Here is a 14,911-nt window from a genome sequence, read left to right as displayed (position 1 = left end):
CTCTCTCTTTTTCCTTCTATTTTTTTTGTGTTTAGCTGCCAGAAAGTGTTGAACATGTGGTGAGTTCTCAAGTGTAGGCAGGCAGAAATAGCTCCGTTGACTATAATCTCAAAGATTTAGCACCAGTTTGTGTCTTTAAAAACAAACTTTTCAACATAGAAATTATAATTGGTAAAAGTCATACAAAAGTCTTTAATGTCATTTACATTAACTCTGAAAAGCAAGAAATAATTGAGGAGCTCTTTTGCCTGCTGCAGCTTTTTGGTTTCAAGTGACATAGACGAAACATTTGGGGGCACTTTTTATTGAGTAGATGATACAGCAATCTTGCTTGTGCTTGTGCATTTGTTTTGTAACACAATGCATTATTTGCTTTTAAAAGAGGCAAGTTTTTGAGTTAAACTTTTTTACCTATTTGTAATTGTTAAATACACCTAGCAATAACATCACTAAACCAGTACTTCACTTACTAATTTTATTGCCGTTAAATACACATACTATGCATTATTAAATTTCATGATAAACTATAGTAAGAGAGTGTTATGAAAAATCCTCATCTAAATAGTAACTGCTAAATACAGATATTATGAAAAATAATATTCTTATCTGTTGCAATAATACTGAATTTAAACTATTTATTGACACTTGCCTTTAGTTACAATGCTGTGTTTAAAATGCTTCCCTCAATTTTAGGACAAATTTACCCCAAGCCTTGGGGTAAATAATAAAAGTTGTTTAGATTAGTAAATTGTGTAACATTCTACTCATGTCTAAAAGGAACCTTATATAATTTTTAAGACAATGCTCATTTATTGACTGCAAGATGAGGAAACTTTTGTGGATATTTCTGTTTAAGAGAGTAATGAGCAAGTGTTCCTTTTAACCAGTTTGACTGTGGAATTTATTCATAGTCAGTGTGACTTGGTTTTGGTGGATTTCAGGATATAATCAGTCAGCTACATACTTCTGTATTTTTATGTCAAAAGTAATAAACAGTTACATGTGCTGGTGCAATCCCAAGCACAATTATAAAAGGGAGTAACGTAAGGCAGAGAGTAATGCACACGGCCTTTGCAAAGAAATGTAAGTTGTAGAAACCTACTTCTGCCACTGTTTGTTTCCTTCTTCAGGCTTGTTTCTTTTCTTGTAAAATGAGGCTAATAATATCTACCTTGTAGGCTGTTGAAAAAATTAAATGTACTAAAGCGCTGGTATTTTGTCTGGCACGTGGCGTGGCAGGTACCACTTGCCATTATCACCCCTTCTGTTTCTCTACTCGATGCCAGTGACCTTGTTCATCTTCCCAGGCTTGTGCTTCTTCCATCAACATTCTCTGTTTTTACTTCCACACCCAGATTCTTCACCGAAACTGGCCATTCTGTGTTCTCATCCTCCTAGAGATCTACTTTCCACCAAATCTATTGCATTTTTTCCATGTATTCATTCAGCGTTTACACTGCTTGGATTTCAGAAATAATGATACTATCCTTGCTTTTATGAAGCTCACTCTTCAGCAGGGATAATTGCAGCTGTATTAGCATTTATCAGTGTATGATAAATATTGTGAAAAAGGTCCTGTTAGAGTTGTTTGACAGGATGGTCAGAGAATGCTTTGTGGAGGGGGCTTTGAAGAATGGGTAGTTATTTAGTTGAGATGGGTGTGAGTGTGTATGTTTATGGTTTGGGTTTCTATCTGTAGGTGTTGGAAGATAATAAAAAAGGAAGTGGTGGGGAGGGGTGGGAGACTCTTTCTGAAGGGAGGTTCTCTTTTGCATAGAGCAGCAAGTCCAGATCACTTGGCATGGCACCAGGCCCTTCATGGTTGCTCTAGTCTGTCTCTCCCAGCCTCATTTTCCATTCTGAATTCTGTGTTCCATTAGTTTCTTAAGTCTGTCATTGATATGTTATTCTCTTTATTTATCTCCCACCTTTTAAAACTGAAGTGAAAGTGAAAGTTGCTCAGCTGTGTCCAACTCTGCGAGCCCATGGACTATACAGTCCTTGGAATTCTCCAGGCCAGAATACTGGAGTGGGCAGCCTTTGCCTTCTCCAGGGGATCTTCCCAACTCAGGGATCAAACCCAGGTCTCCCACATTGCAGGCTCTTCACCAGCTGAGCCACTAGGGAAGCCCAAGAATACTGGAATGAGTAGCCTATCCCTTCTCCAGGGGATCTTCCCGACCCAGGAATTGAACAACCGGGGTCTCCTGCATTGCAGGCGGATTCTTTACCAACTGAGCTATCAGGATTTCTTAACAACAAGGCCTTTTTTTTTGGTAAGATCCCCAAAGCCTCAATAAATTATTACTAAATAATTGCATAATGTAGTACATTATGCAATATAGTACATCTATGCAATGTACTGTAAGTTGACAATATAAAAAAATAAAATTGAAAACATGATGCAATGTGACATAAACCAGACATAAAAGGCTACACATTATAAGGTCCATTTATGTAAAATGTCCAGAATTAGCAAATATACAGAGACAGAAAATAGTGAAGGCCTGGAACAGAGAAGAGGAATAGAGGAGTGACTGCTGATAGGTTATGTGGTTTCTTTATGGAGTGAAGAAAGCGTTTTTAAGTTAGATAGTGGTGAGAGCTGAAAAACCCCTTGACTATATTAAAAAAACATTGTATTATATGCTTTAAAAAGGTGAATTTAATGGTATGTGAATTATATCTGAATACAGCAGTTTCTTTAGAAAAATAGATAGCAATCCATGAATTCAGTGTAGCTTTATTCCAGATGGGTTACAGAAATTCTCGGAACTTCCCAAACTGTTCATTAGTTGGAAATTCTTTTTAAACACACAACATTTTGTCCTGTCTTTGATCAAGGTTATTCTAATGTTCCTACAGCCTTATTATTGCATTCCTTATACCCTCTTAGTCTGTGATTAAGAAATGTGAGCATAATTTCTTTTCCAAAGTTGGGGCTAATGCTTCTCTTCTCTTTTCCACAATTTTCTGGGTAGCTAGGGACCAGCCTAGAATTCTTTTTCAGAATCTGTTTGCTACTTCCTTCTTTTCTTCTTACCTGTGATTGGCAGAGGTCTTTCTTATCCCATCTCATAAACTGAAATGTATTCTACAACAAATATTTTAGAATCTCAGGTTTACGTAAATGTATGATTTCCAAATGATGGAAAATAATCTCTTCCCCCAAGACAAAGTGGCTCCTTCAATAGAAATGAGATTTTGCCTTCCTTTCTTTTTTTTTTTTAACTGTGGAGACTTTTTTTTAAACAGGTGATACAAATGACAGCGGCCTCATCATTTCTCCCGGGAATTTAGGAGACTAAGGCTTCAAGTTTAGTTACTGAGTTCTGAAGTATTATGAATTCATCTTTTCTCCTTTGTTTCTCTGTTTCTCTGCGCCACCCCCCCACCCCCCATTTTCTGTCATTTACTGAATAGTTGTTGTGTGTATGGTGATACGATGATTATGAAGATAAGTCAGGACCCTGTTGTTCCATTAGAGAAAGTAGTAAGTACACCAGAGACTTTCGTGTAGAGTGGTTCTCAAACCTGGCTTGATATCACAATCATCGGGGCAGTTTTAAAAATATGCCAGTACTTAGGCTGTGCATTCTCAGTGGTGGTGGGGTCTGGTTACCAGTATTTTTAAAATGCTTTTAAGCTGATTCTAAGGAATAACCAGGATTGAGAATCACCAATCTAAAACAAGGTATTATAGGGTTAATGCTATGGAGTTCAGAGACTGGGTATGCATTTCCAGCTGAAGATCATAGAGCTCTTTGTGGGTAAGGATACATTTGCTGAAGTTCAAAGATGAGTATGATTTGAAAGGGGGAATGGAGGTCAGAGAGAAGAGATTGCGTAACAACGTGAAGCAAAGAAAGAATGGGTAAGTTTGAGTAGTGACCCATGCAAATAGAGTGTGATTATATTAATGGGAATTGAGAGAGGCTGAGTGCCTAATCTCAAAAGGTTTTAGTAACAAGGTTTAAAAAAAAAAATTGGACATTATCTTCCTTAGCACAAGAAAGCACACTGTGGGTTTTAAGCCAAGAAATGGTATAATCAGATTGAACCTTAAGAAAATTATTTTGGTGCCAGTTTTGAGGCTTATGTCACTTCCTGGGCTTCAGGCAATCTCCCTTCCCTCCTTCCTGCCCTCTTTTCCTTCCTTCCTTCTAAGATACAGGCTGTCTGGGAAAGGAAGCCTAATGTAGGATGAGACTGAGAGGAGAGTAGAAATACATTGGGACCAAATTTTTAAAACTGATGCCTTAGGACAGTGGAGAACCATTGCTGAGATTTAAGAAGAAAGGGCATGGCCATATTTATGATGAGGGAAGTTTGGATGGCAGATTGGAGAGATGTGAGTCTTACATGAAAGTCAGTTAAAAGGCTCTTAGCAGTGATGGAGGCAGGAAGGTATAAACTAAACCAGCATGAGAGGGTGGGCAAATTGTGAAAGTCATTTCAGGTTTGCGATATTACTGCATGGGGATGGAAAGGAAGAAACTGAAGGTGCAGTTGCTTTGTTAGAGTGGCTACATGCATGGTCTTGCTCTCTGATCTAAACCCTACTTGTCTAACCAAATAGTTTCTCATTTTTATTGAGAAAGCTAGAGAAATGAAATTACATTTCAAGTATAAGTTTTAAGGGGAAAAAAATCCTTTGGCAGTGAATTAAAGTTTAGATGTCATGAAAGATACCTCCTATATCCTCTTCAACCAGAGGAGGAGAGGCTAGGTTCTGGGGTCCTAAGTGCAGAAGGTCTGGCAGGTACCAACAGTCCCTCAACTGGATAACGATGAGCCAGTGAGTTACAGGGGCAGATAAAACACTTCAGACCCAGACGGAGAAACGTGCTTCAGTTTCTGGGTAGACTTTTGAGAAGAAAGTTTATGACAGAGATCCAGGAAGACAAGCCATGTTTTACAAGAAGACAAAGGCAGTCAGTAATGGGGAAATGGTGGTGTGATGTCAGTAGCAAAATCTTGGTTGTTCCCATCTATGTTTTCTACAGAGTTTAGGACTTTGACCCATTATCATTTCTTATTTCCTATGTAAACAGTATGTGAAGCAACAGTGTTCATCAGAAATAGAATTTAATGTTTATTCCCAAAGGATTTAAGAGTAGAGTTGTTGCTTCAAAGATTCTAGGCTAGCCTTCCGAATGATCTGGTCAGAAGCGTGACTCTGACTTGTGAGAACATTTTGGCTCACTGGAACCATACAAGGGATAATCAAGAAAGAGCCGAGAAAAATAGAATCATTGACAGGAACATGATTTAATTGTCTGCACAGCCTAAATCTTTTCCTGGGGTAGTTGTCAGTCTCGATCTGAGGAGACTCCATATGAGGTATGAACGAATGGATAAGAAAATGTAGTCACTGAACAACAGGAGAGAAAATGTCTTTGAAAATTTTTAAAAATATAAGTTATATTCTAAGACCAAATAATTGGACTTATTGATAGAATAACTTGGTCATATCATCTGTAAAAATTTCTATATGTGCTAATTCCTGGAATCTTTGCTATCATTACAATTATTGTTTCCAATAACTACCCTCTATACCCCCCCCCCCTTCAGCTGTACCAAGTTAAAATTATATGGTTTCATTTTATGCATTTGGCCTGCTCTCATGTAAATTGATGACATGGTGTCCACTCCGTGTCTCTAGTGCTCAGCTCCTTGCATCCAGGACAAGTCCTCATTGGAAATGGAGATGTAGGAAGTTGGCCTGGTAGTTGAATCTGGAAAGCAGTGCTTCTTGCGATTCAGATTCCTTTATTAATTTAATTCCTTTGTTGATCATTTCTTTCCAGAAAAGTTTCCATGGGCACTGAGATCTATATTTTGTAATATTTCACTAGAGTTTGTGACCTAAGGCTAAGAGCTTTGGCTTTAAAACATGGTTTAGGATTTTGACCAGGTTCTTACTTTAGAAGTTAGCTGCATTTATGAGGCAAAAATTTCATTTATTCAGTAGATATTAAATTAAAAGTACCAACTTTGTGTCCATTTGTGGAATGTATCATGATCAGGACCTTAGGAAATTTAAGGTTTTTGTTGTTCAGTCACTAAGTCATCTCGAACTCTTTGAAACCCCATTGACTGCAGCACAGCAGGCTCTTCTGTTCTTCACTATCTCCTGGAGTTACTCAAATTCATGTCCATTGAGTTGGTGATACTATCTAACCATCTCATCCTCTGCCACCCTCTTCTCCTTTTGCCTTCAGTCTTTCCCAGCATCAGGTTCTTTTCCAGTGAGTCGGCTTTTCCCATCAGGTGGCCAAAGTACTGGAGCGTTAGCATCCATCCTTCCAATGAATATTCAGGTTGATTTCCTTAAAGATTGACTGGTTTGTTCTCCTTGCTGTCCAAGGGACTGTTAAGCATCTTCTGTAGTACCACAATTTGAAAGCATCAGTTCTTCAGTACTCAGCCTTCTTTATGGTCCATCTGTTATATCCTTACATGACTACTGGAAAAACCATATGGGTCTAGGTTTGTCATAGCTTTCCTTCCAAGGAGCAAGCATCTTTTAATTTTGTGGTTGCAGTCACCGTCTGCAGTGATTTTGGAGCCCAAGAAAATAAAATCTGTCACTGTTTCCACTTTCCCCTCATCTATTTGCCTTGAAGTGATGGGACCAGATGCCATGATCTCAACTTTTTTAATGTTGAGTTTTAAGGCAGCTTTTCACTCTCCTCTTTCACCGTCATGAAGAGGCTTCTTAGTTTCTCTTCATTGTCTGCCTTTAGAGTGGTGTCATCTGTGTATCTGAGGTTGTCATTTCTCCTGGCAGTCTTGATTCCTGCTTGTGATTCATCCAGTCCAGCATTTCCCAAGATGTACTCTGCATATAAGTTGAATAAGCAAGGTGACAATGTATAGTCTTGAGGTACTCCTATCCCAGTTGTGAACCAGTCCATTGTTCCATGTCCATTTCTAATTGTTGCTTCTTGTCCCATAATCAGATTTCTCAGGAGACAGGTAAGGTGGTCTGGTGTTCTCATCTCTTTAAGAATTTTCCACAATTTGTGTGATGTATACAGTTAAAGGCTTTAGTGTAACAGAAGTAGAGGGTTTTTTTTAGAAATCTCTTGCTTTTTCTATAATCCAACAAATGTTGACAATTTGATCTCTGGTTCCTCTGCCTTTTCTAAACCCAGCTTGTATATCTCCGAGTTCACTGTTCACATACTGCTGAAGCCTAGCTTGAAGGATTTTGAGCATTATCTTACTAGCGTGTGAAATTAGCACAATTGTATGGTAGTTTGAACACTCTTTGGCATTGCCCTTCTTTGGGATTGGAATGAAAAGTGACCTTTTCTAGTCTTATGGCCACTGCTGAATTTTCCAAATTTGCAGGCATAGTGAATGCAGCGCTTTCACAGCATCATCTTTTAGGATTTGAAATAGCTCAGCTGGAATTCCATCACCTCCACTAGCTTGGTTTGTAATAATGATTCCTAAGGTCCAGTTGACTTCACACTCCAGGATGTATGGTTCTAGGTGAGTGACCACACCATTGTGGTGATCTGGTCATTAAGACCTTTTTTTGTATACTTCTTTGTCTTCTTGCTTCCTCTTCTTAATCTTTTCTGCTTCTGTTAGGTCCTTGCCATTTCTGTCCTTTATTGTGCCCATCCTTGGCATGAAGTGTTTCCTTTATATCTCCAGTTTTCTTGATGAGATTGCTAGTTTTTCCCATTCTGTTGTTTTTCTCTGTTTCTTTGCCTTGTTCATTTCAGGAGGCCTTTTTTACCTCTCGTTGTTATTCTCTGGAATTCTGCATTCATTTGGGTATCTTTCCCTTTCTTTCCCTTACCTTTTGCTTCTCTTCTTTCCTCAGACATTTCCTCAGACATTCCTCAGTAAAGCCTCCTCAGACAATCTCTTTGCCTTCTTGCGTTTCTTTGGGATGGTTTTGGTCACTTCCTCCTATACTGTGTTACAAACCTCCATCCATAATTCTTCAGGTACTCTGTCTACCAGATCTAATCCCTTGAATTTATTTGTCACTTCCACTGTATAATCATAAGAGATTTGATTTAGGTCATATCTGAATGGCCTAGTGGTTTTCCCTACTTTCTTCAGTTAAGCTTGAATTTTGCCATAAGGAGCTCATGATCTGAGCCACAGTCAGCTCCAGGTCTTGTTTTTGCTGGCTGTATAGAGCTTCTCTATCTTCAGCTGCAAAGAAGAACAATCAGTCTGATTTTTATATTGACCATTTGGTGATGTCCATGTGTAGAGTCATCTCTTGTGTTGTTGGAAGAGAGTGTTTGTTATGACCAGTGTGTTCTCTTGACAGAACTCTGTTAGCCTTTACCCTGTTTGATTTTGTACTCCAGGGCCAAACTTGCCTGTTACTCCAGGTATCTCTTGAATTCCTACTTTTGCATTCCAATCCCTGGTGACGAAATGACATCCTTTTTTGGTGTTAATATTAGAAGGTCTTGGAGGTCTTCGTAGAACCTTTCAACTTCAGCTTCTTTGGCATTGGTGATTGAGGCATAGACTTGGATTACTTGTTGAATGGTTTGCCTTGGAAATGAGCTGAAATCATTCTGTTGCTTCTGAGATGGCATCCAAGTACTGCCTTTTGGACTCTTTTGTTGACTGTGTAGGCTGCTCCATTTCTTCTAAGGGATTCTTGCCCACAATAGTAGGTATAGTGGTCATCTGAATTAAATTTGCCCATTCCCATACGTTTTAGTTCACGGATTCCTAAGATGTTGATGTTCACTCTTGCCATCTCCTGCTTGACCACATCCAGTTTACCTCGATTCATGGACCTAATGTGTCAGGTTCCTATGCAGTATTCTTTACAGCATCGGACTTTACTGTCACCAGCAGACACATTCACAGCTGAGTGTCCTTTCCACTTTGGACCAGGCACTTCATTGTTTTGAGAGGTATTAGTAATTGTCCACCACTTTTCCTCAGTAGCATGTTGGACACTTCCAGACCTGGGGGGCTCATCTTCCAGGATCATATGTGTTTGCCTTTTCCTACTGTTCATGGTGTTTTCGCGGCAAGAATACTGGAGTGGTTTGTAATTCCTCCTCCAGTAAGTAGACCACAGACAATGTATGTTTTGTCAGAACTTTTCACAAGCCCTTTCACCATGATAAGGCTATGATCCATGAAGGGGAATGTGGAGGTAGATAATAAGCAAATAAATAAAATAAATTAAGATTAGTACTACATACTGAGAGGAAAATTAAACAATCGTGTCAGAGTGGTCTTATGCTAAAAGTGTTTTAGACTGAGTGCTGAGGACAATTGAGATGAGTCCTGACTTATTAATCACTAAGACTATAAATCAAGTGTTTTGGTAATGACTTTTAAGAAATTAGCTGCACGCTTAATATCAATTTCCTTCTTCTGTAAGTATATCATATTTTGAGAACATCTATGTTCTCTGTATGTGGATACATTCATATCGGATAAAGCAGTGCTGTCCTCTGGTGGTCGTCGGTTTAATAGCATTGCCAGCTCTACTTGGGCAAATCTATTTCAAGGGTGTACTCTAGTGGGATTTACTTTTAAAAATTGGATGTCTTTTTTTAGATTGCTTTGATTTTAAAAGGTCTCTACAATTATCATGCATTTGAAGATCTTATTTAATCTTAAATAATGCTTACAATAGTTTTCTGTATTCAACAATACTTACACAATAGAAAGAAAGATTACCTAGGAAATAGGAAGAACTCAACTCTCAGAACTGAAAGCAGGTTAATAATGTTAAAAAAGTAAATAAATCAGACAGTGCGAATTGCTGATACAAGTGTGGAAAATCTGAGCCTTGAACTTGTTTATCAAAACATCTATGAAAGCCCCCTTTCCAAAAGGCTTATTATGTAAACCTTTCAACACTTTTTTAGTAGAAAACTTTTTTAGAAGGACATACTTGGGAATTTGAAAAGAGAACCTTATTAAAAATAGTGAACATTGTTAATAAAACTTCATATTAAACAATAAATTTCCATTGACCTATGATCATATTATTTAATCTTCTAAATATTTGGTCTGTTTCTTTTAAATACTGATTTTTTAACATTTGCTGTTTACAATATGGACATTTTCTAACTCTTTTCTAAGTCTTTAATTGAAGAGTTCTTTTTAGAATAATGATTTTTATCTCCTAGTAGTTTTCTTATGATTAAATTTATTTATTTTTAATTGAAGGATAATTGCTTTTCAGTATTGTGTTGGTTTCTGCATGAATCAACATTCATGTTGATGTTCTGTAAACATCAACATGAATCAACCATAACATAAGTATTCCTAGTAGTTTTTTGTTTTGCTTTTTTATTTTAGAAAATATATGTAACATATTTGAGAAAGTATTAGGTAGCTAACGGAAAAATTTGACTTTCTCTTCTAAATGTATTGTGCCTGAAGTCTTCTTTTACAGTAGTGTCTCTTTTTAAGACCCTTGATTGAGTAATTTATTTCCATTCTGTCTGGTAGTTATCTCAATAATAATAAAACTCATAAAGACTGATAACAGCCCATATTTCTAGTTGAATCTTTATCAGCTGATATATACAATTTTAAATTAGTTACATTCCCTAGTCTAATCATTATGTGCTATTTGAATGCAATTTAAAAAATTGGTTTTGAATGCTCCATAGTGATTTCTTAATCATGGCATAAATCACAGTAAATGTTGAAATTATTTTTTCTAAACATAATGTGAGCTGAGAGAGTGTGTAATTTAACTGGACAGTGTGGGGCTTTGTTTACATTTATTTCACAGAAATATATAAAAGATACCTAGCCATTATTTCATCTGCAATGATCTTTTGCTGGATAGGACTCCTGAAGCTACATGGTCTCTTTTATGCTTAGCTTGAAAATGTTTCAGTTAATATCCTTTGCGGAAGGTGGGCTGGTAAGAATTAAATGAGTATCTTGGTATAAGGACTTCAGTGGGGCAAAAAAAAGAGCCTGTGTATGTGGCACCTGTCATCTTGGTATTTTGATAGATTGACTCTAAGTATGGAAGGGGGAGAAAGCCAGACCTTTATCTGAAGGAACGATAGAGCTTTAGAATACATGTGTGCGTTTGTTTTGTTAGTTGGTAATCAGTGATTCTCGTTTGACTCTCATTTCATACCAGCCTCAGCGCATCTCTGCATGGGATGCCTCTTCTCATAATTAGGAGAATTCACTGTGGGAAAAACTAGTACCTTCAGGGATCATATCTAGATTTTGTTCATCTAGGCATGAAAACCAGATATTTCTGTAATAGAATTCAAAAACGGAATCAGTTTTCAATGATGAAGCTGAACCATCTTGATTATGTTGTTTTAAATGTTAAGCATAATTTTTACCTTAATTAAAATAACATGATAAGCTTGACCTTCTTTAACCCCTAAAGAATTAAAAATGCCAATATTAGCGTTTTTATTCTAGTTAATGTATTTTTTTCTCTCTTCCACTTTGTAAACATGATGGAGAATGTTTGTTGAAGAGTATTTTGGGAATTTCTCTCTTCATTTTTGAAATCTAATTCTTAATGAAAATAAAATCCCCAATATTAGGCTCATTATTGCTGTTCTAACATTGGCTTCCACAATCATATTCCACAATCAGGAAAAAAGAGAAAGACTACATAAGATTAACTTTATATACAGCATACAATTGGCAGAAATTAGTATCTAAAATAGGATGTGGTGGGTCAGTTTGGGGTTCAGAGCTTTATGGCTTTTTAATTAGTCTTGGTGCAGAGCCTTTTCAGTTTAGTGGCTCCTTTTAATATTGCATAGAATGTCTTGCTATTCTAAAAAGGCACATTGATGAAATGATAGTAGTACTTGCCATTATCTCACTAATATATATGCTTCATTGGTGTGTTCACTGTTTGTTGCACCAGCCTATGACTTTTATGATCACTTACATTAATGCAATAGAGTTCAACCTTATTTTGCAATACCCTAGTATTTTTATAATAAAAGAAGTATTTCTCTCCATCTGCAGGTGCTGCTGTTTTTTCAAACGAAGGAAAAGGAAAACCATACAGCGCCACAAATGACTCTGGACACGGACAGATCATGGGGAGTTACACGTGTTCATCCACTGTCTTGTGATTAAAGTCATCTCTGTACTGACCACATGTATTTTCAAGGACTCACTCTTAGAAACGAAAATGTCATACTTTCATACTTCATTTTGTGGTTGTCTTACAGTCATTTTTTTTTTTTTTTTTTCTAATTTAACTTTTATGGAAGCTTTAAAGTTTTGTCAAAACATGAGTGCTTTGCCCATCAGTGAATGGAATGGACCAATGAGGTGGTATTGATGACTTACACAGTTCTATAGAACATTTTTAAGAGGCTCTCCTCCAGTTATAGAAAGCAGTACAGTATCTGAAATGTCAACCAGTTATATACCTAATCTGGTTTTTTTTTTTATAACTTCTGTAAGAGCATAATCAAACAGGAATTTTCTCCCCGGCGGATAAAGCAACAGAGAAAACAGTTGCCCAGATATTTAAAAGAAGTTATCCCTTGAGAAGTTCATTATCTGTGTGACATCTGCATTGATTTCACTGTTACCGATGGTACTGCTATTCATGAATCACATTAACATTCTCTCTGTGAAATCAAGGTACAGTCACTGCCCAGAGGTACTGAGGAAAAAGCTCTATGGGTTCAGCCGATGGTAGTTGGTAAAATGAATCATAAAATAGCGTGGTTAATACGAGCTCTGCTTTTGTTGCACCACTATGTGAAGTACAGTGTTGCCGAAGTGGCAAAAGCGCTTATTTTTTAAAAATGCGAACTATTTGTGTAATGCAACTTTATGCTTCCAGATAATGATGTATGTTAGACAGCAAGAAATGAATACTTTGAGAAATGAGATATGTTGGAGTTTTTGGAGAAATACACTAGGAGAAGGAATAAATGTGAATCTCACCGCATCATATGAGGTTGAAGGAGATCCCACTGAAACCTGCTGCTGAACGACTACATTCTCCTTAAGCAGAAAACTTTGGATGTGCCACGCAATGGTGTCTGTTTATTAATTAGTTGCTCGTTGATTAAAAAGAAGGGCACCCCCCAGCAATAAAACCGGGGTCCCCCTATTGCCATCTGCACACATTAGTCTCTTGTATTCAACTTTGCTGGTTCTCTGGAATTTTCCTGCTTTTTAGTATAATTTTGATGATTGAAGACTATTTTGGAAAGGATGGGTCAGGTGCTTTGTCCCCATAGTCTTTTGAAGTGCCTGCATATGAACAAAGAAACAGTTCTGTTTTAAAAAAATAGGAAACCCATTCCATTTTTCAAGAATGTTTTGTTTTAAGCCATACAGACACAGGTTATACTTTTGTCACATTTTCCTAGCCAGAATTTTAAAGGAGAGTTAAGATAAAAAGACTGGCTAGAAAGATAATTGTGTTGTTCAGATCTCATATTCACCTTTCATTTATGAAATTGTTACTTACTCCTTCAATGCAGCCCCTTCTTTTTGTCTCTTAAGTGCGTGCCTCTGGGCAAGCTTATTTATTTTTATTGTTTCAAGGTAACATTTAAAATGTGTAATTAAAGTAAATAAATCTACATTTTTGACTTCATTATTGCATTTCCAGAAATTTGCTTGTACTTTGTAATTTATTTTCTTATTAGCCAGAAGTCCAGTGTGTTGTTTTTGATGAATTAGGCACCCATATGAATAGTGCAGGTCAGGATGTTGTTTGTCATCATTGCTTGGAATCCTATGAATGATCTTTATAAGTTCTTGATTTTAAAGATCTACATTCAGCCTAGAAAACATATACTGTATAATTTGGTCAACAGTTTCCATTTTATATTTGTATACTGTCATGATGTCTTAAACTACAGGAGTTACATACTGAGTTTTTATTTTTGTTTGCTTTGAGCAAGGTAGATGGATGTTTTAGCCATTATAATGTGAAACCACTTCTTTCTTTACAGTATTTGACCAAATTTGTGTGTCTATGATATTTGTAAATACATGCGATATCTGTATTTCTTATCATAAGCCTGTTTAGTTTTATTCTCAGTAGGGTTTTTGGACTGTACAGTGTTTATATGATCTGAATTCCTTATACATAAGAAGGTGTGTATATTAATCCAATTATGGACTTAAAATATTTTAAAAGTATAAATACCCTTATTTGCTGCAAAGACCAGTGTGTAGACATTTGCTTTTTAGCAATATTTTTAAGTGCTCCATTTTAATGCCAAGGAATAAGTCTTTTGGCGACACAAACTGGTCAATAATAGGTAATGCAGGTATGTTCAGGTTAAGCCAACAATGTTTTGCATTTTTATGCTTCTTTTCTGTCAACACTAATGAAGTCAACATTGCCTGAATGTCTGAATAATGAAACACATCCCTGTTTAAAAGTATGTAACTGAAAAAGAAATAAAAAATAAAGGTAGTTTTTTTAAACTTGCTCTTTCCCTTTCCTCTGATCATGGGTAAAATAATGCCACTCACTAACTGAAGATAGAAATTTTTAAAATTCAGTTTATGTGAATAAATTTAGTATATGTGAAAAGCAGAGCTGAAGGAACGTTCTTTTGTGTTTTTGATTTTTGTTTTGCTTTGTTGGAACTCTATTGTAAGCAGTATGTAGCCGGGTGTATCTAAGCTTTCTTTAATGAAAGTTTAAACAAATTTTTTTATTTCTCCGAACTCTTTAATAGAGCAATTAATTAGTACTAATGCCATCAATAAACAAAGGAAATAAACTGTATCATTTCATTCCTTTTAAAAAATGAAGTCATACTATTATGTTTCCAGAAATGAAGTATTATTGCTCCAGTTTGAAGTGAATGACTTTAAGATCATTGCAGATGCAGAGCACATATCTGTAGCAGTATCTCACAGTTCATCATTGTGCTGTTCACTCTAGGGGGTTTTACAAGATGCTGCT

At 36.6% G+C, this 14,911-nt stretch overlaps 1 protein-coding gene across 13 annotated transcripts in view; it reads left to right on the top strand.

Annotated features, from left to right (window-relative positions):
• CSNK1G3 (casein kinase 1 gamma 3) overlaps positions 1 to 14,544 on the top strand; it is a 410,789-nt gene extending 396,245 nt beyond the window's left edge. For 10 of the 13 annotated variants that reach the window (XM_055549423.1, XM_055549441.1, XM_055549449.1 and 7 more), the window contains 2 exons: positions 36 to 59; positions 11,983 to 14,544. In XM_055549423.1, the coding sequence (XP_055405398.1) occupies positions 36 to 59; positions 11,983 to 12,037 (79 nt within the window). In that variant the 3' untranslated portion in view covers positions 12,038 to 14,544. The remainder of the gene's footprint in view (positions 1 to 35; positions 60 to 11,982) is intronic. The other 3 variants (XM_055549468.1, XM_055549458.1, XM_055549493.1) reach the window with 1 other exon arrangement.
• The last annotated feature ends 367 nt before the right edge of the window (positions 14,545 to 14,911 follow it).

This window comes from Bubalus kerabau, chromosome 1, assembly GCF_029407905.1.
Source record: "Bubalus kerabau isolate K-KA32 ecotype Philippines breed swamp buffalo chromosome 1, PCC_UOA_SB_1v2, whole genome shotgun sequence".
Lineage (NCBI taxonomy): Eukaryota > Metazoa > Chordata > Mammalia > Artiodactyla > Bovidae > Bubalus > Bubalus kerabau.
The sequence above is the reverse complement of the archived record's forward strand: the minus strand, read 5'-3'. Positions and strand labels throughout refer to the sequence as shown.